This window comes from Stegostoma tigrinum, chromosome 25 (genome assembly GCF_030684315.1).
Source record: "Stegostoma tigrinum isolate sSteTig4 chromosome 25, sSteTig4.hap1, whole genome shotgun sequence".
Lineage (NCBI taxonomy): Eukaryota > Metazoa > Chordata > Chondrichthyes > Orectolobiformes > Stegostomatidae > Stegostoma > Stegostoma tigrinum.
In genome coordinates, this window is record NC_081378.1 from 39671801 (window position 1) to 39695331 (window position 23531).

Genomic DNA, 23531 nt, shown 5'->3' on the forward strand with positions numbered 1-23531 from the left:
AGACAAAATAATTATAAAGAAGCAAAGAAAATGCAAGTTGGCTATCATACAATTCTTGAGTTACAAGATACTTTAACTGCATAAATTCACAAGCTATTCTTTGACATCTTCCAACAAAGTATCTGATAAAATACTGCACAGCTGATGGCCCATTGGTGGCTCTCTGTCCAAGTGGAATAGGTTGAAGCAGGAAATTAAATGAGGGAAAAGCCTACATCTTTTATACACTTTTCCACAATTCCAAAGATCCAATTTATGATCAAAGATTTTCTTTCAATGACCAATTAAAGAATAGCCAATGGTGGCCCTCAACCAGATAAAGGATGTACAGTATTCTACTGACCACCTGGGTTTGACTCCTGAACTCCTGGAAAAACTGATTAATATTTGTAAACAAAATAATCTAGTACAACAGGCTACAAAAACGAGCATCCCTTTCAAATTAAATGGCGCACATCCAAGCTAATCTGTAGGCTAAAGAACTTGCCTGAATCCAGCAGGCAACATATGACCTCATTTTTAAAAACAGCACTACATAGTATATTCACAACTATTCTCATTGTTGACAAGATAGAATATACATTTGTTACAAATGAATAATTTACCTGCCCTGGTTCCCGTCACACAGTTGGCATCAAGTTCTCAGCAAACCACATCTATGCAGTCATGTGATTTAAAAAGTAAGTTACAGTTTTTCACATCTTGCCACCCCATCTACGAGAATTTTAAATATCATTGCACTGGGCTGAATTGGGCTTTGGTGTAGATTAATGGGTTGCAAATTCACATACATTAGCTTAATTTGATCATTTAAGCTACAGTAATCAATGTGTTGTTTTCAAAGAATAACCTAGTTCAGAACAAGATATGACTCATGAGAGAGAAATAAAAACTGGCTTTTGACAGAGGTAACAACAGGAAGAAGAATATAAAAGTTTTGTAAGGAGGCAAAATGGTGTGAAGAGTGGCAATTTTCATTCCAAAGACAGTGGTGCAACAAAGGGAACTTGTGCCTGGCCACGGGGCCCATGGTAGAGCACTTAACAAAAAAGATTGTAAAGTTAAATACTTCTTCTATTTTTTTCAGCCTTTATATTGTATGTTTTGGTTTATTTTTCTGTGTTTTAAAGTAGTGCCAGAGACACAACACTTTTCACTATATTTTGTAACAAAATACACATGACACTACATAAATCAAATCAAAACCAATATTTGTATAATGAATTAGAATAATTAGCATTTCTTTTCTAATTTAAGAATGAGTAATCACAGAGTCTCCTTGATTGTTTGGTGAAGGCGGAAATTGAACTGATAACAGTTTAGTGAAGGTGACACAATTGATTTCAGGATTGTTTTGAAATGGCAGCTGCTTGTATTGAAAAGAACAGAAGCATTTACACAATACGATGATTAATAGCCTCTCACAATTCTATGATGCAAACTTTGTACAGCAGTTCAATGCACAGTTGACCTGAATACAACAGAAATACTTACATTTTGAATATTAAACAGACTTAACGTGTACTGCATTCACACCCACTGGACATTACAATAAAATTTACAGCAATTACTGTAATGTAGCTCATTTGGTCTTTAACTCCTACTGCAATGTGATAATGATCTAATAATTTTTTTTGTGAAATCGAGACACGGTGATTTTACTGTTTGTTCCAAATAGTTACTGCTTTCAGTGGGAAAGGAAAAATCCCTGAGTCAGAAATTCATTTTGCTTTTTCTGGGAGCCATTTGTCATCTTGATACGATTCAACCTTACCACATTCAGAAATAAGCCTTAAATAAATCTGTGAAACCTTTCTCTGTTATGTTAAAAAAATTACAGTTTATTTTAAGGCCAATTATTTCAGCAGCTGTGCATGCACTTCAAATTCTGTTATGCTGTGCAAAAGTTATTTAAAAATGAATAGTCAACACATTTTATTTCCTAGTTTGTTTCTGGTACAGATACTTCAATACAATTACCTGTTTACAATACATGTCTATCACTGTTGCTGGATACTTGGAAATCCCATTCCACTGCTGCCAGATACAAATTAATTTCCTTAAATCTTTGCAGCCAGCTTTTTTCAAACTCAGTGAAGAGTGCAATCACTACACTGCTAATTACAAAATCTGGGCCAATAATTCAACTCTTTCCATTGAAAACTAGCTATTTAAATTTCTCTGCCTGAAAAAAGGTCACTTTAAAGAGACTGGTGCCTTCTACAAGGGTATTAGTTTTGTGGAAGCATCACCATGATTGTGAATGACCACAGTCCAGTATAAATATTAATCATTATAAAAATCTCAACTTTGTTAATCTTACTTTGGCGACTGGATTTCATGAAAATTTTGTGTCATGTTTGTACACAACTGATTGAAAGTTAATATTTTAAAATAGTGACAAGTTCAAATCATAAGGCACATAACAACTGGGAATGGACAAAATGCAAGAAAGAAAACTATGATGGGCTCAAAAAATAACCAATTAAAACTAACTACAACCACCAATGGGAAAAGGATGCCAACTAGCATGGTCCAAGTTTATTTTAGAAATCTTTTGGCTGAGCATCTTGACCATCTACTAGCACAGGCAGTGCCAAAATGTGGTTTCTAATTTTTAAAAAAATTGCATGAGTAATTGATTTAATTTGTAAGTAAGGCAGTATTTTTGCTAACTTAGAATGCATACAGAATATTCCAATGGAGTCTTGTACCTGGGAAGCCTAGTATTTGACTTAATCTTGACACTAAATTATTGCTATTACTGTAAATAGCAGATATTATAAATGGGTTTCTCTGCTTGTAGCTTACTACATCATTTGGATTTGTGAAAAGTTTCCCTCCAAAGAGCAGAAATGGTACAGCTATTTCGACAACTTCTCTGTTCAGAGATAAAGGCAAAAAATCAATGTGATGGCATGTAAGGAAGTACATTTTCTCTGCCTCTCTCAGTTCAAGTAATGCCGATTGTCACTGACTCTAATATTACTTTCTAAATGTCCTACTACTACTTCCTTCACAATAGATTCTATCATTTGCCCAACGGCAGATGTAAAGACAAACTAGTGTATAACTGCCTGACTTCAGTTTCCCTCTTCAACAGAAGTACAGTTTGTCATTCTGCAGGGACTGTACCAAAATTTAGGGAATTTCAAAAGTTTGTAACTAATGCATCCACCATTTGCGTAGCCACTTCCTTTAGCAGCTGAAGGTGCAGGCCACCAGGTCCTGGGGACGTATAAGTCGTTAGACTCATCAGCTTTCCTGGTACTTTTTCTCAAATGATTTTGATTGCTTAAACTCGTCTACATTTTGCCTCTTGATTTTCTACTATTCTTGGGATTTTCTGAGTCTTCTACTGTGAAAACAGATACAAAATACTTGTTTAAAAGGTCTACCATTTTTTTCTCCCCATTATGAATTCCACACTCTTATTCCCAAAGGGAGTCAATGTTTACTTCAGGTACTCTTTTCATTTATAATACTTTAAGTAGTTCCTACTGTCCTCTTATTTTTCTTGACAGTTTGCTCTCACGCTCTAATTCTCTTATTAGTTATCATTTGCACAATTCTAAGTTTTGGCTCCTCGATTTTCAAGGTTACTAACCTTCGCATCTTTGTTAAGTTTTAACTTTCAATTTGACACCATCCTTAACTGCCTTTTGTACTCCTTTATATTTCAGGCACTATTTGCAACCCAAATTTCTCATCCTTAAACTGAATGTGACATTATATCATGTTACAATTATTATCCAATGGATCCTTTACTGTATAGTCGCTAAACCTCATTACATCGATGTAGGCAGCTCACTTTCAGACAAAATTTTGTTTCAACTTTTATAAAACATACCACATAAAAATCTTAATGAGAAGGAGAGCCTCTCTGTCCTGGTCAAGTCTTAACCAACACTAAACAAGCTGACCAGTTATTCACTTTACTGCTATTTCTGGGACCATATTGTATGCACATTGCCTGCTGCATGTGCTGACAAAGCAACAGTGACTGAAGTTCAAAAGCCGTTCATCGGCTACAGAACACTTTGAGATATTCTGATGATACAACGGTTGCTATTTAAATACATGTCCATTTTTAACAAGTTAAAATGTATCTTATCAATTTCCTTCCAGTGGTAGATTAAACACTTTTTGTTATGGGAACCAAAAATAACGAACATTCACAGCTACCCATACATCTCAAAAGACTTTCTAAGTCTTCTCTGTGGAAATAACTAACCTTTACATCACACAATGATGTCTAACTCAGTGACAACTACCACAGAGGATCTGCAAGAAAAAATAACTATTTTAAAAAATCATTAAATTAGATGTATTGTACCAACTGAAACAAAAGCTTCAGATAAAAGTTATGAGATAATATAAGTAACTTTCTAGTTCAATGTCAAAAAAAATTCATACAGAAAACATGACTAGAATACACCATGTGAAAACAAGAACAATAATGTCTCTAACACAGATCTAATTATGGAAAGCATTCAAAGATCAGCATATCACAATATAAATATCTAATATTTATATCAGCCCTCAATCCCGCAGTTCAATACATACATAATAACAATGATAACACATAGAACTCAATGGGTTGCATTGCCAAAAATGATATAAAACTGTTTGACAATAAGCAGGGTCACAGTTTCAAATGGATAAAGCAATTTCTACTACAAGGGCTGGAAATACTATTGTTGTGTAATCAAGATATAACAACATTAAAGGTGTATGTATTTCAGTTAGGTAAACAACTTACTTTTGAAATTGCACAATCAAGACTAATACAGTCCATGTGACTAAAACAAAAAACTAAAAAGATTTCAATAAATGATGTTATCATGGTGATTAGAGAGTTTGGCAAAAAAAAGAACAACTATCCCAAATACAGCGGAAGGAAATAAAAAAAAGCCCTTTTTCTAAATGTTAAGAACATTACAAACATTTTGATTTATGTTAACTATTTCTGAAGCATGTTAACCATTCATGTACATGATCTTTTGACTCCAAATAAACATATACCCAAAGGTCACCACATAAATCTCTGAACTTCTGTGCTATCTTGCCACTGGAAGGTTTTGTAGAGAAACAAATAAACAGTTAGAACATTTATCCCGAAATACATAGCCAGCTCTGCAAGAATCTTAAAGCCCAAAGGCATTGGGATGTTCAGTCTGTAGATAAGATATGGCATAATGAAATAACGAAATTCTAATAATTTTTGTGGAACAGTGGCAGCAGCCAAACAGATAAAAAATGCTAAGTTCCAGAAAACTGATTTGGATTTCAATGTTTCAACGAATGCCCAAAGAGCAAAGATATACCCTGGGACCAACATATACTTGATTAGTTCGTGCCTCTGAAAGATATTTTTCCAAATATAAAACGTGTAATGTCTGTTATCAGCCAGCAAGAAATTATGGACATAGGTGAACTTCCAAACCAATAACAAGGAGACAAAAACAAGAACAACATAAAATAATGGTTGCTTTTGTACTGAGCTTAGGAAACAAAGTACCTTATGAGGAGAAAGCAAATGTGAAATTGAGAATACTAGGGTGAAGGAGAGGAAGTAGAATAACTGAGGAAAATTGAGAGAGATCTCATGGTTGGTCCTGTCGCCAACAACTATTCCTCTATTCAGGGAGACAAATAGCAGAAATCCCACAACTAAGATGATGTATGGCCAGGTCAGAAGCATCAGTGCTTTCAGATTGTTCAGCGACAAGACATACTCTAAGAGGAAGCGCACAATCTTCTTGATTTCCACAGCGGAATTTAGAACAGCTGTCTTTTCATCCCTTTTCTTGATAGAATCGATTTTCCATGCTTCTGCCAATTTCTGTGCCACAACACTTCCTGCACAGAATACAATCCAGACGATGTTAGTCTGACGGAACATAAAAGCACAGAATCCAAGGCAGGCAGCAATACAATGACTCCCATACAGGCACATCAGATAAGTAAATAAAACAAAAAATGTTGAGCCTGCATCTGTGTAATAGAGAAATGAAAAAAAGTAAAGCAGGGGAAATGAGGCAAGTGTTAATGCTGACATAATTCTCTGGAATGCTGAGGTGGCCTGTGAACAGAAGAAAAAAAGAAACAATTACAACATTATTCATTGACAAGATATCTGCATTAAATTAATAAAAAAAAATTTGATGACACTAATATAACCAAGCAAATACTCTATCATTCATATTCTTTATTTCCAATTTCTATTATTTTTTGAACACAACATCAGGTGATCATCATTCATTGCGAGTGACAGGTTCTACTTTTACAAGTCCAGTTAATTCACTCTGATGTGAATTATTTCCCAGCCATTATTTCTTAGAACATTATCGGGGAAAATAAGCATGTTTTACATAAAATGATCACAGGGCTGCTCTTCTATGTGAAGGGGTAACGTAATGGGGACCACAGCAAAGAAGTACTTCAGTTCAGCAGACCTGAAGATACAGGTGAACCCTTGAGCCATTGCCATCAACTCATTTGAGCAGATTTAGAGCATAGAACAGTACAGCCCTTTGGCCCACATTGTTGTGCCGACCTATTATCCTACTGAGATCAAACTACTCTTCATACCCAACATTTCACTATCCTCCATGTGCCTATCCAACAGTCGCTTAAAAATCTCTAAAGTATCTGACTCCACTACCACTGCTGGCAGCGCATTCCACACACCCACCACTCTCTGTAAAAAACCTACCTCTGACATCTCCCCTATACCTTCCTCCAGTCACCTTAAAATTATGGCCCCTCGTAATAGTCAGTTCATCCACGGGAACAAGTCTATCCACTCTATCTATGCCTTTTATCATCTTGTACACCTCTAGTAAGTCACCTTTCATCGTTCTTCACTCCAATGAAAAAAGCCCTACCTCCCTCAACCTTACCTCATAATACCCGCCCTTTAGTCCCAGGCAGCATCCTGGTAAATCTCCTCTGCATCCTATCTAAAACTTCCACATCTTTCCCATAATGAGGTGATCAGAACTGAACATATTAGTCCAAGTGTGGTCTAACCAGAGTTTTATAGAGTTGCAGCATAACGTCATGGCTCTTAAACTCACTTCCCCTGCCAATGAAAACCAACAGACCATATGCCTTGATAACAAAGTGTGGAGCTGGATGAACACAGCAGGCCAAGCAGCATCTCAGGAGCACAAAAGCTGACGTTTTGGGCCTAGACCCTTCATCAGAGAGGCACATGGAGGATAGTGAAATGTTGGGTATGAAGAGTAGTTTGATTTCAGTAGGATAATAGGTCGGCACAACAATGTGGGCCAAAGGGCTGTACTGTTCTATGCTCTAAATCTGCTCAAATGAGTTGATGGTAATGGCTCAAGGATTCATCCTCTCTGATGAAGGGTCTAGGCCCGAAACGTCAGCTTTTGTGCTCCTGAGATGCTGCTTGGCCTGCTGTGTTCATCCAGCTCCACACTTTGTTATCTTGGATTCTCCAGCATCTGCAGTTCCCATTATCACTCACACCATATGCCTTCTTTACTTCCCTGGATTACAGAACGGTCCAAATAGTCATGAGATGAATGTAGAAATATTCTACTGCCATTCTCATACACAAAGCTGTGTTTGATGACTAGGATGGAGACTAACAAAAGGCATTAGAAAATAATGTCAATTACATTAATTCCAAAAAAAACATTCATAAGTAGACAAACGTGTCAGATGGAAATCTGAAAATACTCCAGAACAAAGCTCGTCACATGCTTATTTGTGGAAGTCACCGTTTGATATGACACAAATCAGATGTCCTATGTTCATTTTCCACTCAGCACTGCGTTAGCTGAGATATGAACTATTTCTCACTGTCCAAGGACTACAGACAAGGAAATTAAGCTAGAGTTTCACATCCTGATGGTTAGAGAACACTTATAGAAATTGTCTTCTGTCAACTCTGTCCTTATCCAATGTACTGTGGCTTGAAACCAAGCATTGGAAGTCTGCTTTTGTATCTCTAAACATGACTTATTAAGAAGGTGGAGTAGTGAATGAGATGCACTACAATATAAAACAATTCCTCTACATAAATACATAGTGTTTTATAAATCCTATTTAGAATTTTAATCTTAAAACATTGCTTTATGTTAATAGTACATTATTGGATTTATTCATGCAGATGGTAGGCATAGCTGAGGTTTTACTTGAGAAAACTATGATGATACTATGGCTTTAAGAGGCTTATTTTGTCCTTTTTTTAAATGAAGATTGAGACAGAGGTGTAGAGTGGTCAATGCAAAGACAATTAACTGCTCTGAGGCCTTGTGGTTGAATGGGTGGAGTCAGGCTCCCAGAGAACCGAAATTTTTAGTTTTAGCTTTCTGCAGATGCTGAGGTCTTGAAGCTGGATGTGGATGCTCTTATTCCTCTCTCTTTTACAGCTAAAAGTTGGGGTTCTCTTCCTGCTGCTAGAACTGTACATGGACCATCTATTTTACTGAATCTGCCTTTGCCACGGGTCTGTTTATGGGATGGTATACTGGAACTGTTAATTAGTAATAGTTAATGTATATTATTTTGTTAAGCATTGCGAAAGAGTTACAGTTAAGCCAATTCTTCCCTTTTATTTTGCCTGTTTTTAACAAAAGTGGATGAATGAACTGTGTTTTGCTTCAAGCCTGGCAGTTTCACTAATCGAACTGCATGCGGATCACAACACTTGGCACTTGCTTTTAAAATAAGGAAACGTTAGGGGCTAGGTTATCTCTCTGATATGTTTTCACGGGATTTGGTCTGGTCAATAACCATATGCAAAGGCACCTTTTCTGAAACTCCGGTGCAAGTGAGCTAATGGTTTATGCTTGCAATATTTAACTTTGCAAATTAATGGAAGATTAAGGAAAGATTGACTCCAGTACTCATGTTCAATTGGCTTTCTGGAACATGACACTTACAAGCAGAGTCATACAGTTTTAAGTGCAGGTTTTCTCTACTTCCAGCATATCATGCATGCTTTATTATTTTCACGCAATGAGAAGAAATTAGAAACTTGTGTACCTTGTCCTTCTGATGTATCTTGCACAACAGCAGATAAAGCAAGTAGAGGTTCCCAGTATTGAACAGAAGATTAATGAATCGTAGCATTCCTGTAGAACACACTACAGTCTCTGTCCAGCCCATCAGCCAAGATACTGGCTTGATTATCCCAGTAGATACCAAATAGAGGCCAGGTAGAGTTGTGATCATTGGATCCCACTGCATATTATGAGAGAATTAAGCAATTCATAATTTAAATATACATAAATTGCAAATAAATGCACACTCACAGTATAGTTATAATATAGTAATGCACTTGTAATCAGTGACAGTATAGTCAAAAAAAAGACACCGTTTTCTGTGGTCAGGATTGACAGTCCCGAAGTCTGCGTAACCTGCCTGGTGTCCATCTCATCTGGGCTACAGAGAAACTTGGGAGTGGGAGGGAAGATCCAGTTGCTGTGGTCCACATCGGTACCAATGATACAGGTAGAAAGAGGGAAGAGGCTCTGCTGAGGGAAATGAGTAGGTAGAGGCTAAACTGAAAAGCAGAACCAAAACGGCAATAATCTCTGGATTACTATCCAAGCCATGAGCAAATTGGCGTATGATTGATTGTATTAAAGAGGAAAACACAAAGCTCAAAGATTGATGGGAGAGAAACAGGTTTGAATTCGTGCGACATTGACACCAGTTCTGAGGTAAACGGGAGTTGTTCTGATGGGACAGACTCTACCCAAATCATGCTGGGATCAGAGTGCTGTTGAATTACATAACAAGAGCTGTCAATAAGGCTTTAAACCAAACAGTGGGAGAGCTGAGTTCAGTGCATGGAAAATTATGGAAAAAGTTAAAAAGGTAGGGGATGGGGGGGCCAGCAGAGGTTATTAGTTTCCAGAATATCTAATAGGACAGACAATATAAAAAAGCTCAGGAATTTAACTTCAGGCACAGTAGTTACAGGGACAATTATGAGAAGGGGAGCATTCAACACAAGACTGACATTGTTGAACTTAAGTGCATGTAATACATTAAACAACATAAACTAACTTGTAGTGCAGGTTGAAATTGGTGGCTATGACGTTGTGGTTATCACAGATGTGGCTGCAACGAGTTCAGGGCTGGGAACTAAATATCCAAGGATCCCATTAAAAGACCAGTCAGATGGGTAGAGGGTGCAGGATGCCTAGTTAGTAAGGAACTAAATGATATTGATAGCAAAAGGTGATATCAAGTCAAAAGGTATAGAATCTGTGTGGGTAGAGTTGAGGGACTGCAAAGGTAAAAAAAAAGGCCCTGAAAGGAGTTGTGTACAGGGCTCCAAACAGATCAGGATGTAACGTAAAAAATACATCAGGGGATATAAAGGCATGTAAGAAAGGCACCGTGACAATAGTCATGGGGGACTTCAATATGCAGATGGACTGGGAAAATCAGGTAATAGTGAATCTCAAGAAAAGGATTTTGTGGAATGTCTATGAAATGCTGGTTTTTGGAGCAGTTTGTGGTACAGTCCACCAGGGAACAGGCAATTCTGGATTGATGATGCATAATGAGGCAGACTCAATTAGAGAGTTTAAGATGAAGGAACCCTAGGGGGCAGTGACCACAATATAACACACCGTGCGGTTTTGAGAGGGAGAAACTGGAATCAGATGTAACACTATTACACTGAGTAAAGATAACTACAAGGACATGAGGGGGGAGCTGGCGAGAGTTGATTGGAAGGGGAGCCCAGCAAGAAGATGTTGGAGCAGAATGGCAGGAGTTCCTGGATGTAATTCTGGAGCACAGCAAAAATTCATCCCAAAAGAAGAAAACACTAAGGGCAGGATGAGGCAAACATGGCTGATAAGTCAGGCTCAGCATAGAAGCAAAGAGAAAAGGTTGGCGGGTGATGAAATATGAGAGTAAATTATCTAGTAATATAAAAGAAAACCGCAAGAGTTTTGTTTTAGCTACGTAAAAGGTAAGAGATTGAACTGTGGACCACTGCAGAAGTAATAATGGGGTACAAAGGAATGGCAAAGGAATGGAACCTCTGCGTCAGTTTTCACAGTGCAAGACACCAGCAGCACACCGGAACTTCAACAGAGTCAGGGAGCAGAGGTGAGTGCAATGGCCATCACTAAGAGAAAGTGCTGGGAAGCTGAAAGGTCTGAAGGTGGATGAATCACCCAGACCAGATGGGCTAGTCACAGAATCCCTCCAGTTTGGAAGCAGGCCATTTGGCCCATTGAATCCACATTGACTCTGCAAAGAGCAACCCACCTATATCTACCCCCTACCCTATCCCTGCAATCCTGCATTTCCAAGGCTAATCTAGTTAATCTACACATCTCCAGACACTATGGGCAATTTAGCATGAGTAATCCACCTAACCTGTAGATCTTTAGACTGTGGGAGTAAACTGGAGCACCTGGAGGAAACCTGCACAGATACCGGGAGAATGTGCAAACTCTACATAGGCAGTCGCCCAAGGTTTATAAGAATGATCCTGGGGATGAAGGGCGTATCATGAGGAGCAGTTGAGGATTCTGGTTCTGTACTCAGAGCTTAGAAGGATTGTGGGACTCTGAATGAAACTTAGTGAATACTGAGAGGGTTGGATAGAGCAGAGATAGAGAAAATGTTTCCACTAGGAGAGACTAGAACCTGAGGGCACAGCCTCAGTGTGAAGCGATGGCCCTTTAGAACTGAAATGAGGAGAAAGTTCTTCAGTCAGAGGCTGGTTAACTCATGGAATTCATTGCATGGGCTGTGGGGGAGAGGGGGGGTGCAAGTCATTGAGTATGTTTAAGAATTTTTTTTCCCAGGTCTTTTTATTTCCACCAGGGTAGGAGAGTCCAAAACTAGAGGGCACAGGTTCAAGGTGAAAGGAGAAAAATTTTAAAAGGATCTGAGGGGCAACTTTTTCATGCAGAGGGTGGTGAATGTAAGTAAGGAGCTGCTAAAAGAAGTGGTGGAGGCTGGTACAACTAGAACACTTAAAAGGCATCTGGATGGGTATATGAATAGGGAGGGTTCGGAGGGATATGGGCCAAATGCTGGCAAATGGGACTAGATCAGTTTAGGTTATCTGGTTGGCGCAGACAAATTGGACTGAAGGGCCTGTTTCCATGCTGTTTAATTCTGTGTCTCTATGTCAGAGATAGATAATATCTTGATTGGTAAGGGGATCAAAAGAAGGCAGGAGAATGGGGTTCAAAAACATATCAGCTATGACTGAATGAAGGAGCAGACTTTATGCGCTGGATAGCTTAATTCTGTTGCTATACATTATGGTCTATACCACTTGGTAAAAAACAATTTAGGAAAGAGCAGTGTGTAGAAATTTGGAATTTATCGGAAGGATATTATTAACATTATAGTTATTCCCCTATAGGAATGATATTATTAAGTTGGAGAAGTTTCAGAAGAGATTTACCAGGTTATCGCCGGGAGTGAAGGATTTGAGTTATGGGGATGAGGCAGGATGGGCTGGGACTTTTTCCACTGGAATGCAGGTGGTTGAGGGGCGACCTTATAGAAATTTATAAAATCATGAGAGGTGTAGAGGTGAATGGTAGGTATCTGTTCCCTAGGGTGGGGGAATTCAAGACTGAGGGCATATTTTTAATGTGAGAGGTAAAAGATTTAAGAGACGATGAGGGGTTCATTTGTGGAATGAACTTCCAGAGAAAGCGGTGGTTGCAAATATAGTTACAATGTTAAAAAGACATTTAGATAAGTACATGAATAAGAAATGTTTGGAGGGATAAGGGCCAAGTGCAGGTAGGTGGAACTACTTTAGTTTGGGATTATGGCCAGCATGGACTGGTTGCATCTGAATTTAACAGGGAGGCGATGGCCTCATGGTATTATCACTGGACTGTTAATCCAGAGAACCAGAAAAAGCTCTGGGGACCCAGGTTCAAAGCTTGCCACGGCAAATAGTGGACTTTGAATTCAATAAAATATCTGGAATTAGGAATCCAATGATGACTGTGAATCCATTGTCAGAAAAACCCATCTGGTTCACTAATGCCCTTTAGGGAAGGAAACTACCATCCTTAACTGGTCTGACCTACTTGTGACTCCAGACCCACCGCAATGTGGTTGACTCTTAACTGCCCTCTGGGCAATAAATGCTGCCTGGCCAGCGATGCCCTTATCCCATGAATGAATTAAGAAAATAGGGTCCGTTTCCATGCTTTATGACTCTATGGCGGTACTGATGGAGGAACAGAAAGTATCTAAGTCCCTGGCAAAATTATTCCACATTATTCAAACATGTCAATGCATGTATGGAATTGAAGGTTTGTATGAATGCTTTCAGATCCTCAGCAACTCCTGTAGACAGAAAGGTCAAGTGAGATCGATTTCTTTCAATCGTTACAAGAAACAAAAATTAAATTGTCACTTCTGACCACAAAACTGGAGTTTGGAACAAGTTCCATTAATTGCCAAAAAATAACAGGCGGGCCAGTCAAGTTAAGGACAGGGGAAGAATTAAATTATTTGAAAAGACAAGAAAATAATTGCCTCAAAAATCAATAGATATTTCTTATTCTTCGCAGCTATTAGGCAGGAGCAGCTTCAGACTGGAGACCTATCACCTGTAGCGTCCCACGGCAATAGGTTCTCAGTCCTCTTTTGTATGTCATTTATATAAATCATTTGAATGAGAACGCAGAAGACATGATTAGTAAGTTTGCAGATGATACCAAAATTGGTGACATATTCGACAGTGAAGATTTAAATTGGTGACATATTCGACAGTGAAGAAAAATTTCTAAGGTTATAAAGAGATCTTGATTAAATGGGTCAATGGGATAAAAAATGGCAGATAGAGTTCAGTTTGGATAAATATGAGGTATCACATTTTGGTACAACAAACAAAGGTAGAGCTTATACAATTAATGGTTGGGCCTTGGGTAGTGATGTAGAACATAGGGATCTAGGGGGATCAGGTACATAATTCTTTGAAGTTAACCTCACATATGGGCAGGGTGGTTAAAAAGGCGTTTGGCATGTTTGCCTTCATTACTCAGTCCTTCAAGTATAGGAGTTGGAAAGTCATGTTGAGGTTGCACAGGATATTGGTGAGGCGTTTTCTAGAATACACTGTCTAGTTCTGGTCACTCAGTTATAGAAAAGATATTATTAAGCTGGAGAGAGTTCAGAAGAGATTTACTAGGATGTTGCCAGGTATGAAAGGTTTGAGTTATAAAGAAAGGCTGAACAGGCCAGGAATTTTTCCACTGGAGCATAGGAGATTGACAGGCAACCTGATTGAAGTTTATCAAAAAAAATGTATGAATAGATATAATGGTAGTCATTTATTCGCTAGGATGTGGGATTTCAAGAGTGGGAGGCACATTTTTAAAATGAGAGAGATATAAAAAAAGATATGGGGTAATTTTTTTGTTTTTACACAGACGTGATGTGTGTGTGTGGAATGAACTTCCTGGAGGAGTGATGGATATGGATACAGTTACAATTTTTAATAAGAAATTTAGATAAGTACAAGAATAGGAAAAGTATGGAGGGATAGGGGCCAGGAGCAGGAAGGCGGGACTAGTTTCGTTTGGGATTATGTTCAGCATGGACTGGCTGGACCAAAGGGTCCGTTTCTAAGCTGAATGGCTATAAACCTAATTTTTTTAAAAATCTCTGATGGCCTTAGGGAAATCATATTGAATTGACAAATTTGTGTTCACAAGATTGAGTGACAGCAACTGTTCCATTTTCTCAAAAGGTGAGAAGTACACCTGCCTGAACCAAATGTGGGAGCTGACCTCACTCTGGCAAGCTAATACCTCGGGGTAGCAGCTAATTAATAGACCAAAGCTTGGACTGGCATCCATTTAAGGACACCAGCCTAGCCACACAAAGCTGCCATTCCAATTGGAAAAAATGCAAAGTATTTCTTACCGAGCTGGGTCAACACGGGGAGGCCACGAGATTTGAGGCCGCAAGGATGTTCTACCTGTGTTGTACAGCTGAGAGGTTGCTGTGTAACAACCAGGCAGAAAGGGAGACTATGAAGCTTTACTTGGCACTTACTCCTTACATTAGTTGGGCCTCTAGACACACACAAAATTAAACCAGGTACTGCAAGTGTTTGAGTGATAAATTTTCTGCCTGTGTGCCATGGAGGTTACCATTGCTAGCAATATGCTACACCAATCAGGCATCCCTCTCAATGCCTTCCTCAATTCTCCATACATCCAGAATTCCTGTCTTCCAGCCCATCACCATACTGCTGAGAAAATTCAGCCCATGATTTTTTAAAATGAAGTATTATTCTTGAATGGCACTGCTAGATCAAATCCCCTCCAAAACTGAACATAGACAAGTTGACAAAGCTAATAATTTTTCAATCCAGGGCAGTGCTATTTAACTTCACGATTGCAAATATAACATCCCTTTTAAAAGGTGGGAGGGTTGAACATCTCTAGTACAAACCAGTTGGTCCAATACTTACAGGAATCTGGGATAAAACTGAGTGGCATTTGAAAACTATAAGCTGGTAATTTGAAATCAATGTAGATCTGTTGCAAATAAATTGTGATTAGTTTGATGTAGCTCAATGATTAATCTTGGAGAAGGTTCATGAGCATCAGATTTCCACAAGGCCAGTGAAAGAAAAAGATCTAAGGTGATGGAGGCTGGGGACACCTACTTTTTAGCACAGGGTTCTGTGATGTAAGCCCTGCCAATAATAAAAGGGTAGCAGAAACAGATTCAGATTTTATAGGAGAACACAGAGGTTTATGAGAGGGCTTAGCACAGTACTGAAGGGTTGAATGGCCTCTTATGAACTAAGTGCTGTAAAGCACTTCAGCTTGCAATTCCGGGATCGTACCACTAGGGGGAGAAGCCAAGCCCCGCCCCATCACCGAGGCCCGCCATTCAACTGCAGTCAGTCGCATACCTCGGAAAATCTCCCACCGCAATATCGCTGCGCCTGCGGGACGTGGAAAATCTCGTCCATGTAAGGAGCCCTCTGCACCCGGCTAATGGCCGAGAAAACTACGGAAGAGACGAGGAAGTTGCCGCTGAGGACAGCAGAGAAGAGGAGCGGCTCAAGGCGCTCCATGCCGACTGGGCGGGTGAGCGTGGCGTCAGTGGGCGGGTTACGGCACGTGATGGGGTGGGGCAGTGTCATCAATGGTGGGCGGGACAAGTTGCATCGTATTGGGCGGGGCCAATTGCTCCATTGGTGGGCGGGACGTAGACGGAACTAGTTTAGGAATAGGAGCCGGGTCGTTGTTTTTGTCTTGGGCGGAACCTTTATTGAGGTTTTCGGCTGTCGGGGGCGTCATGTGGCTGGTGGAGCTGTATGAATGGTGGGCTGTGTTTTACCCAATAATGGAGTCTTAGTTTAATTCTTTACTCTGCAGTTACAGTAATAAAAACAAAGTAGACAACGAACTTTTAGACAAAAAACATAAGTTGCTGGAGAAATTCTGGCATCGTCTGTGGAAAGACGAGCAGAGATAAACATATTCCAAAAATGAATCTCTGTGGGCTGGAAACGTTAACTCTCTGTTCTCCTCTCAGATGCTGTCCACTGCTATGTTTTTCAGCAATTTATTTTAAATTTCAGATTTCCAGCGTCCGCAAGTGGTTTTAGTTTCGTGCCTTATTTCTGCCTTCTTCGTAGATAGCTTATGCTCCCACTCTGCAAATGATTGTTTATTTCCCATCTACTGTTATGTTATCTTCCTCATTGGTTATTTTGCTCTGCCTCTCCCCAAAATTTGTGTTAGTCAATTATAATATTGCTGTTTGTAAGATATAAGGAATGATTGTGTAGTAGTCAATAATGGCTGTGTTTCAAGCATTTAGTTTTGAGATAATGCCCTTACTACCCAGCCAGGACCACCATTGAATTGTTGTCTGACATGCAGAATATGGCTGAATTCTATTTCTGAAATGTCATTGTGATTGTCATGCCAGTTGCTCTGATAAATGTGAAGCAAGTGCGGCTGGGTGAGTTATATATGCACTATATGGAAGTTGTGAATCTTTTCATGCTGTTAATTACCAAAGATGCTTTGCTTGGAGGATATTTATTATGACATTGTTGGTATTTATAAGGTCTCAAATGTCCAAGTATAAAGATATTAAAAGATTATAGAGAACAGTGTTTGCAAAAATAGTTCTCGGGGCAAGTTTGTTTATAGCATTTGGGTAACCTGGAAAATAATGCTGAAATTGGTGTTACTGATTAATCAATAAAGGGCAATTACAGTTTCGTTTATTGAACATTAGGGGAAATGTGTGCAGTACATTTATCCCTTCCTGCTGGTGATGAATATCTAGAAGAATGTAGTTGAGAAATATTATAGATGTGCAAAATGTTAATTCATAATTTCACTAATATAATAAGTCTTTGTTCTTATGTTCTTATGCACTTGTTTAGCGCAAAGTTTGCTCAGCACGTCCAGCAGTATCTACGGGGAGAGAAACAGAATTAATGTTTCAGTCCAATAAGACTCATCTTAACCATGCAGTTCTGAAGAATAGGTTCTTCCAGATCACGTTTCTCAACATTTTCTATTTATATACAAGCAAAGCACTACAGATGTGAGAAACGCAAAGTAAAACCAGATCTCTGGCATTTGCAGTATTTTGCTTTTGGAAAATGTTTTTAAAAAGTAAATTATTTTCCTTAAGTAATATGTAACCATTACACGAATGCATTCTTGGTATTTCTGTTTTAATTTTTTTTCCCCTCGTTACTGGTTAGTTTTGTGATAGTCATGGCATGAACCATGCAGTATTTTTCAAGGAAGGATTTTACTTTTTAATTATGGAACCTAATGGCAAGATCAAGTTTTTTTCATTGCAACTGATTAACAAAACTTTTCAATGACCCTTTGTCATTTCAGGTATGTGAATCATCACATGAATTGCTTTTAGTCGATGAACAAGATGATTTTGACTCATGAGCTAGAACTCTTTCCAGGATGCACTGTGACACTTCTGTTGTTTAAAGATGTTAAAAATGCTGCTGAACTTCGAAAGAAAGCTGTGGAAGGAACCATAGATGGAGCTTTGATAAATGCATCCATGGTAAGAATGATAATCTAATTATTGCAGTGATTTTGTTTTTAATATGTACAGAAAGGGAATACTGCAGTAATGAAGATTAGATTTCTTCTGAGGAAAGGAGGTGGTGCATCGATGAGCAATAGAGAAGCTGACGAGCAGAGTGACCAAAATATTTGATAGATTCTTGTTATTTTGTTTAATAAAATGTGGTTTCTAGTTTCATGTAATCTTCTAACAGGTTTGTTATTCTGCACCTTTGGATTCATAAGTAATGCATTGCAAAGTTGCTGATCTGTTCAGCACCAGGAAGCTTCTACCTTCAGTCACTGGCCAACTGTCGCAATAGCTGATCTCAGCTTGGGTAATGAAGGCACCTTCATGCTGCCTTCAGCAACTGTAGGGTAAACATAGAAAAGACAAAGCCTAAGTTTCACTCTTCCTTTCTCCCCAGTGGCCTCTTATAAATTTGACATGGATTAATTTTTGGCTCTTTTAGTTGAGGTCACTTCTCTCCAAGTCTTGCCCAATCTAGCTTCAGGAGCATTGGATATTGTATAAGATAAGTGTGAACTAGATTGGCGGCAACCTTCCACTTGTTTCTCGGATGTTAAATAGAGCATTTGGACAATTTTTGGTGTACTGGGTAGCATCCTTGCTTCTAAACCAAAAGCCCCAGATACCAATTCTACTTCAGAATTTGACAGATTACATACCATGAGTGTACTGGTTAAAAATGCACCATGCACCACACACACACACACACACACACACACACACACACACACACACACACACACACACACACACACACACACACACGCATAAATATATGTATATATATTTTTATGTACGCACACACACAGACATATACATATATATTATGTATATTTTTATGCACGCACGCCAATGACATGTGTCAAGAAGGTAAGACTCACGGTCTGCTATCTGATGAGAAGAAATTGCAGCCTGCCCCATCATTACCATAGCTTCATAATGCAGCCTGCATGTCAATGTGAGTATTCCACTGCATCTCTAAATAGTTGAACAAACTAACTCTGGGACAGTTGTCTCAGTTGCTGGACAGTTCATTGGGATCGGATTGGTGTCAACGCCTGTTTGATCTTTGTTCAGGCTGTGATAGATTCTGGGCCAGCCTCCTTGCGTATGTGTGGAAAAAGTCATAATGATGTGGGTAGGACCTGCTATTGCGCAGAGAACTCAAAACAGAAATACTTCAATGTAGCAGTTTCTAATTAACTGTGTGTACAATTGCAAGAATTAAGTTCCTGTCACACAATCACTACATAATCAGTGTCAGATATAAAATAGAATGTGAAAATACTAATTAAATTGATTTCAGAAGATATTGTAAATATTGCAATATTGTAAATTGTGATTTTTTATTTGCAGGAACTTGTACGTAAAATGCACCTGAACAACTATGTTATCATTGAGAAAGCTGTGTAAAGCTATCAATTAATATGGAGCTGCCAATGCAATACATGCTTTTGTATAAATTGCACACACTGTCTTTATTGCTGTCTTTCAGATAGTCGATCCATTTCAGATACTTGTGGCAGTCAACAAAGCTGTTCATTTACACAAACTGGCCAAAATGAAGACAAGAGGCCTTTATTCTGAAATCATATTTAATCTCTCTCCAACTAATAACGTAAGGCTTGATTTTCTGAGCATCAAATTGATTTTGGTGTATTGTAATAACTTGTACACATTATCAGATGTATTTGTGCTGCTTTGCATTTATCTTCATGCATCTTGCATACCACAATTGTGTAACAATAGAGTTGAACCTCACAGTTGTAAACTGGTGTCTCTAAGTGGAAGGTACAGTGGCCATGCAGGAACCAGCCATTAGTGTCACTCACTAATATCGATTTTTTTTTTTCAGTTAAAAATAAGTACTTTTCTCAATTCTAAATATGGCATCAAGAATAAAAAAAACTATAAAAGCTGCCTCTTCTATTGAAGATTTGACTTGTAATTTTGATTTTTATTCACTCATGGGACATGGGTCTTGCTGACTGGTTGGTATTTATTGCCCACCCCTAGTTGCCCTTAAGGAGGCGGTGAACTCGCTTCTTGAACTGCAATAGATAGAGCCAGTATGCTGTTAGAGAAAGAGTTCTAGGAATTTGTCCCAACAGTAGTGAGGGGAACATGATATATTTCCAAGTTCAGATGGTGAATGGCCTGGAGAGAAACTTGCAGGTGGTGGTGTCCCGATGTATCTTTTGTCTTTTTTTGATGGAAGTGTCTGTAGAATTTTGGTGAATTTCTGCAGTGGATTTTTTAGATAGTAACAGCAGTGTGTTCAGAGCATCGGTAATAGTGTGAATAGCTCCACACCCACAAGCAATGAAGGAAACTGCATTTTCCCTGGATTGTGTGGTTGTGGTAAATGGGGAGTATTCCATCACACTCCTAACTTGTTCCTCACAGGTGATGGACAGGCTTTGAGAAGTCAGGAGCTGAGTTATCCACTACGATATTCCTAGCCTCTGACGTGCTGTTGTAGCCACTATTTGTTTGGCTAGTCCAATTCAGTTGCTATTCATTGGTAACCCACAGGATGATGACAGTGGGGGATTTGTTGACACTAATGCTATTGAATGTGAATAGGTAGTGGTTAGATAATCTCCGGTAAGAGACAGTTGTTGCCGTTTCTATAATGTGAATGTTACTTGCTACGTGTCAGTCCAAGCCTGGATATTGTTAATGATCATGGACTGCTGCAAGTATCTGAGGAGTTGCAAATGGTGCAGAATGTTCTGTAATCCTTATGTATCTTACAGAGCATACCCTCTCGAACATCTCTTGCTGGCCTCTCACGATTAGAATGATTGAATTACTCCTACCACATGTGTTGTTGCTTCACAGACCATTTGGAAGAGGAATATGAAATGATTAACTGCCCCACTCCTTTTTATACAACATTGAGTGTCTTAGGTTATTCAACTCTTCTTTCATTCCTGCAGCTGGTGTTTTTTTAAAATTTTGCTAATCTTTAAAACATGATTCTTGAACATTTCTTCATCAGAAAGGAAGTAAGTTTAAAAAGTCACCTTTTCATTAGTTATTTTTATGAAGATTTCAGATGCGTTCAGAAAATTTGGGATTTCAGATAATGACTCAGCTGTTCTCATTGTTCTGGTGGATGATGGAGAGAAAAAGACTGATTTAGAACATGTCTCAAGGCAAGTGGAAGGTCAGCAAATCCATATCCAGGATCTTTCAGCAATTGCGGATGTGACCAAAATTAAAAAGGTTTGCGAATAATTTGGCAGCTTGCATAAAGTATACCCTCATTACAGGTCTTCACATTTAACTTGGCTCTTTTAATAGTCTGCATCAAATCACGATTTTCATTTCATGCACTTTCGAATTGTCACTTGATAGCGCTATCATTGGGGATAAACTGCGGTTTGCAGCAAAAGTCAATTTTGTATGGTAACAACTGCATGTTGATGAAACACCATATCAGGAAATTATAGTTAGTTACTCAAACAAATGGCTGACATGCTGAATTATTCAATCCATTTTATTTCTTTATTGCACTGTTCTTCGGATTAACATTTACGTTGAAACCACTGATGTTCCTGTTAACATGTACGCTTGTTCATATAGAGGTAATGGTAACAAAAAATGTTTGTAACTGAATCATTCATAGAAAAAATGTTCTAGCACAGTAGGATAATGTTTTCTGCACCTTCATCAGGATCTCTTTTGTTAAGTCAATCGCAGATGCCTCTTCGCACCTGTAATCCCTGACAGGGTAACACATTTTCATTGTAGGAGGAAGAAAAGCCTTCCTGTCATTCAAAATGAAGGATAATCAAAACGTTTTGCTTTTCACAGATTTACAAGGTGTCTCCTCCTGAGGAAAAAGTTGGCAATTTGTTGGATTCAATTATTTGTCGAATGTCAGTGAAAGATATTCTTTGACAGAAGAAACCCTGTTACTTTAAATGAACTCTTCAACCATTTATCTTCTGAAGGTGAAACAGGAGAGCAGCAGCGTACAAACTAGAAGCATTGCCCCCAATTTTATATGCAATCGAACTAAAAGTCAAAGTCCTCTTCTTCATTAACCACTGCAATCCATACAGAAAGCCCGCCATTATTGTCTCGAGGTCAACTGTATTTTTAAATAATAAATGCTGACTTTATAAACAGCTGATTTTGTAAACAACTGCCTGTGCTTGATTAAAGATCCTGGAAATACCTGCATTTCTTTTTGATGTACACTTACTTAGCTGTTTTGTTACTCCTGTGTGACAATAGTGAGGAACCAATACACTTAAAATAAGATAAATTTGTCTTATTGTATTAGATTGCTGGTCTCCCACAGAATTAACAGTGTTACTCCTCATCATCTCCAGTTTATTCAGCAACTAATACTAGCACTAACTTGACTTCCTCTGGCTTACTATGCAGAACTGCAACCATGTCCAGCCATTTTAGTGTCTTCAGCAGTTTTCTTCTTTTCGCCACGGATGCTGCAAACCTCCCATAACTAATCCTGAGCACAATTCTTCCACTGTACCAGTTATTTAAAATGTCATGCTACAGGCAGGTAACTATTTAACTGAAGTTCCATGTATAGTGGGAGGTATTCGTTCCTTAGGATGGGAGATTTCTAGACTAAGGGGCGTGTTTTTAAGGTGAGAGGAGAGGGATTTTAAAAAAGACATGAGGGACAAATGTTTTACGGAGAGGGTAGTTTGCCTGTGCAGTGAACTTCCTGAGAAAGTGGTGGATGTGGGTATAATTACAATGTTTAAAAAAACACTTAGATAAGTAATGAATATGAATGGTTTGGGAGGATATGGGTCAGGAGCAGGCGGGTAGGATGAGTTTGGTTAGGGCTTTGATTGGCGTGGACTGCTTAGGCAGAGGGTTTGCTTCTGTGCTATATGACGAAACAGTGCTGGAGAAGGTGAAAAATAGGAGTAAAAGGTCTGGGAGGGAGTGGAGGGGAGAGAAGCAAAAAAAAATCCAGATCTTGGGGGTGAGTGTGAAAGACAAGGTTGAATTCAAGAAACAGAAGGTGGTCTGAAGAAATTGTGACAGTGAATTGAGGCAAAGGAAGGAGATCACAGAAATAATGACATCTTCTTTTTACTTGCTACCGATCTGAAAGAAGTTGCTCCAAAACTGCCCTTCAGTCTCTGGCTGGGATTGCTGTGTTTTCGACATTTGTTTGATTCAAATACCAGTGAGAGTGGATCTCTGGATCCCAGAAACCCTGAAGATAATCAAGCAGGCTGTGATTAAGACAGAAGCTAAAATAATACAAGTAAACATTTAAATCTTGAATTTAACATTTTTTAAATCACAATGGAGAAATAAAAAACATCACACAACCTGAAAACTAGTTTTACAGGATCACATTTGTAATTGAAAGCCTGGTACCATTTGAAAAATTCAGTTGCAGCTCATATAATGTGGTCAAAGTTTTT

At 38.7% G+C, this 23531-nt stretch overlaps 2 protein-coding genes across 5 annotated transcripts; one reads left to right on the forward strand and one right to left on the reverse strand.

The window, feature by feature from the left end:
- Nucleotides 1–44: 44 nt before the first annotated feature.
- Nucleotides 45–16111, reverse strand: alg10 (ALG10 alpha-1,2-mannosyltransferase). The gene is made up of 3 exons (XM_048554377.2): nt 15926–16111; nt 9028–9225; nt 45–6085 (listed from the first exon to the last, which is right to left on the reverse strand). Exons 1-3 carry the CDS (start codon nt 16088–16090, stop codon nt 5033–5035), a joined length of 1416 nt encoding a protein of 471 aa, XP_048410334.1. The 5' UTR covers nt 16091–16111; the 3' UTR covers nt 45–5032.
- Nucleotides 15893–22299, forward strand: tprkb (Tp53rk binding protein). Of its 4 annotated transcripts, none has more exons than XM_059654656.1 (5): nt 15893–16103; nt 17889–18072; nt 19601–19723; nt 21160–21336; nt 21928–22299. In XM_059654656.1, exons 2-5 carry the CDS (start codon nt 17923–17925, stop codon nt 22012–22014), a joined length of 537 nt encoding a protein of 178 aa, XP_059510639.1. In that variant the 5' UTR covers nt 15893–16103; nt 17889–17922; the 3' UTR covers nt 22015–22299. The 4 variants fall into 4 exon arrangements, with proteins under 4 accessions (XP_059510639.1, XP_048410010.2, XP_048410012.2 ...); XM_048554053.2 differs by lacking the exon at nt 15893–16103 and adding an exon at nt 16227–16340; XM_048554055.2 differs by lacking the exon at nt 15893–16103 and adding an exon at nt 16227–16340 and having other exon boundaries at nt 21160–21266.
- The last annotated feature ends 1232 nt before the right edge of the window (nt 22300–23531 follow it).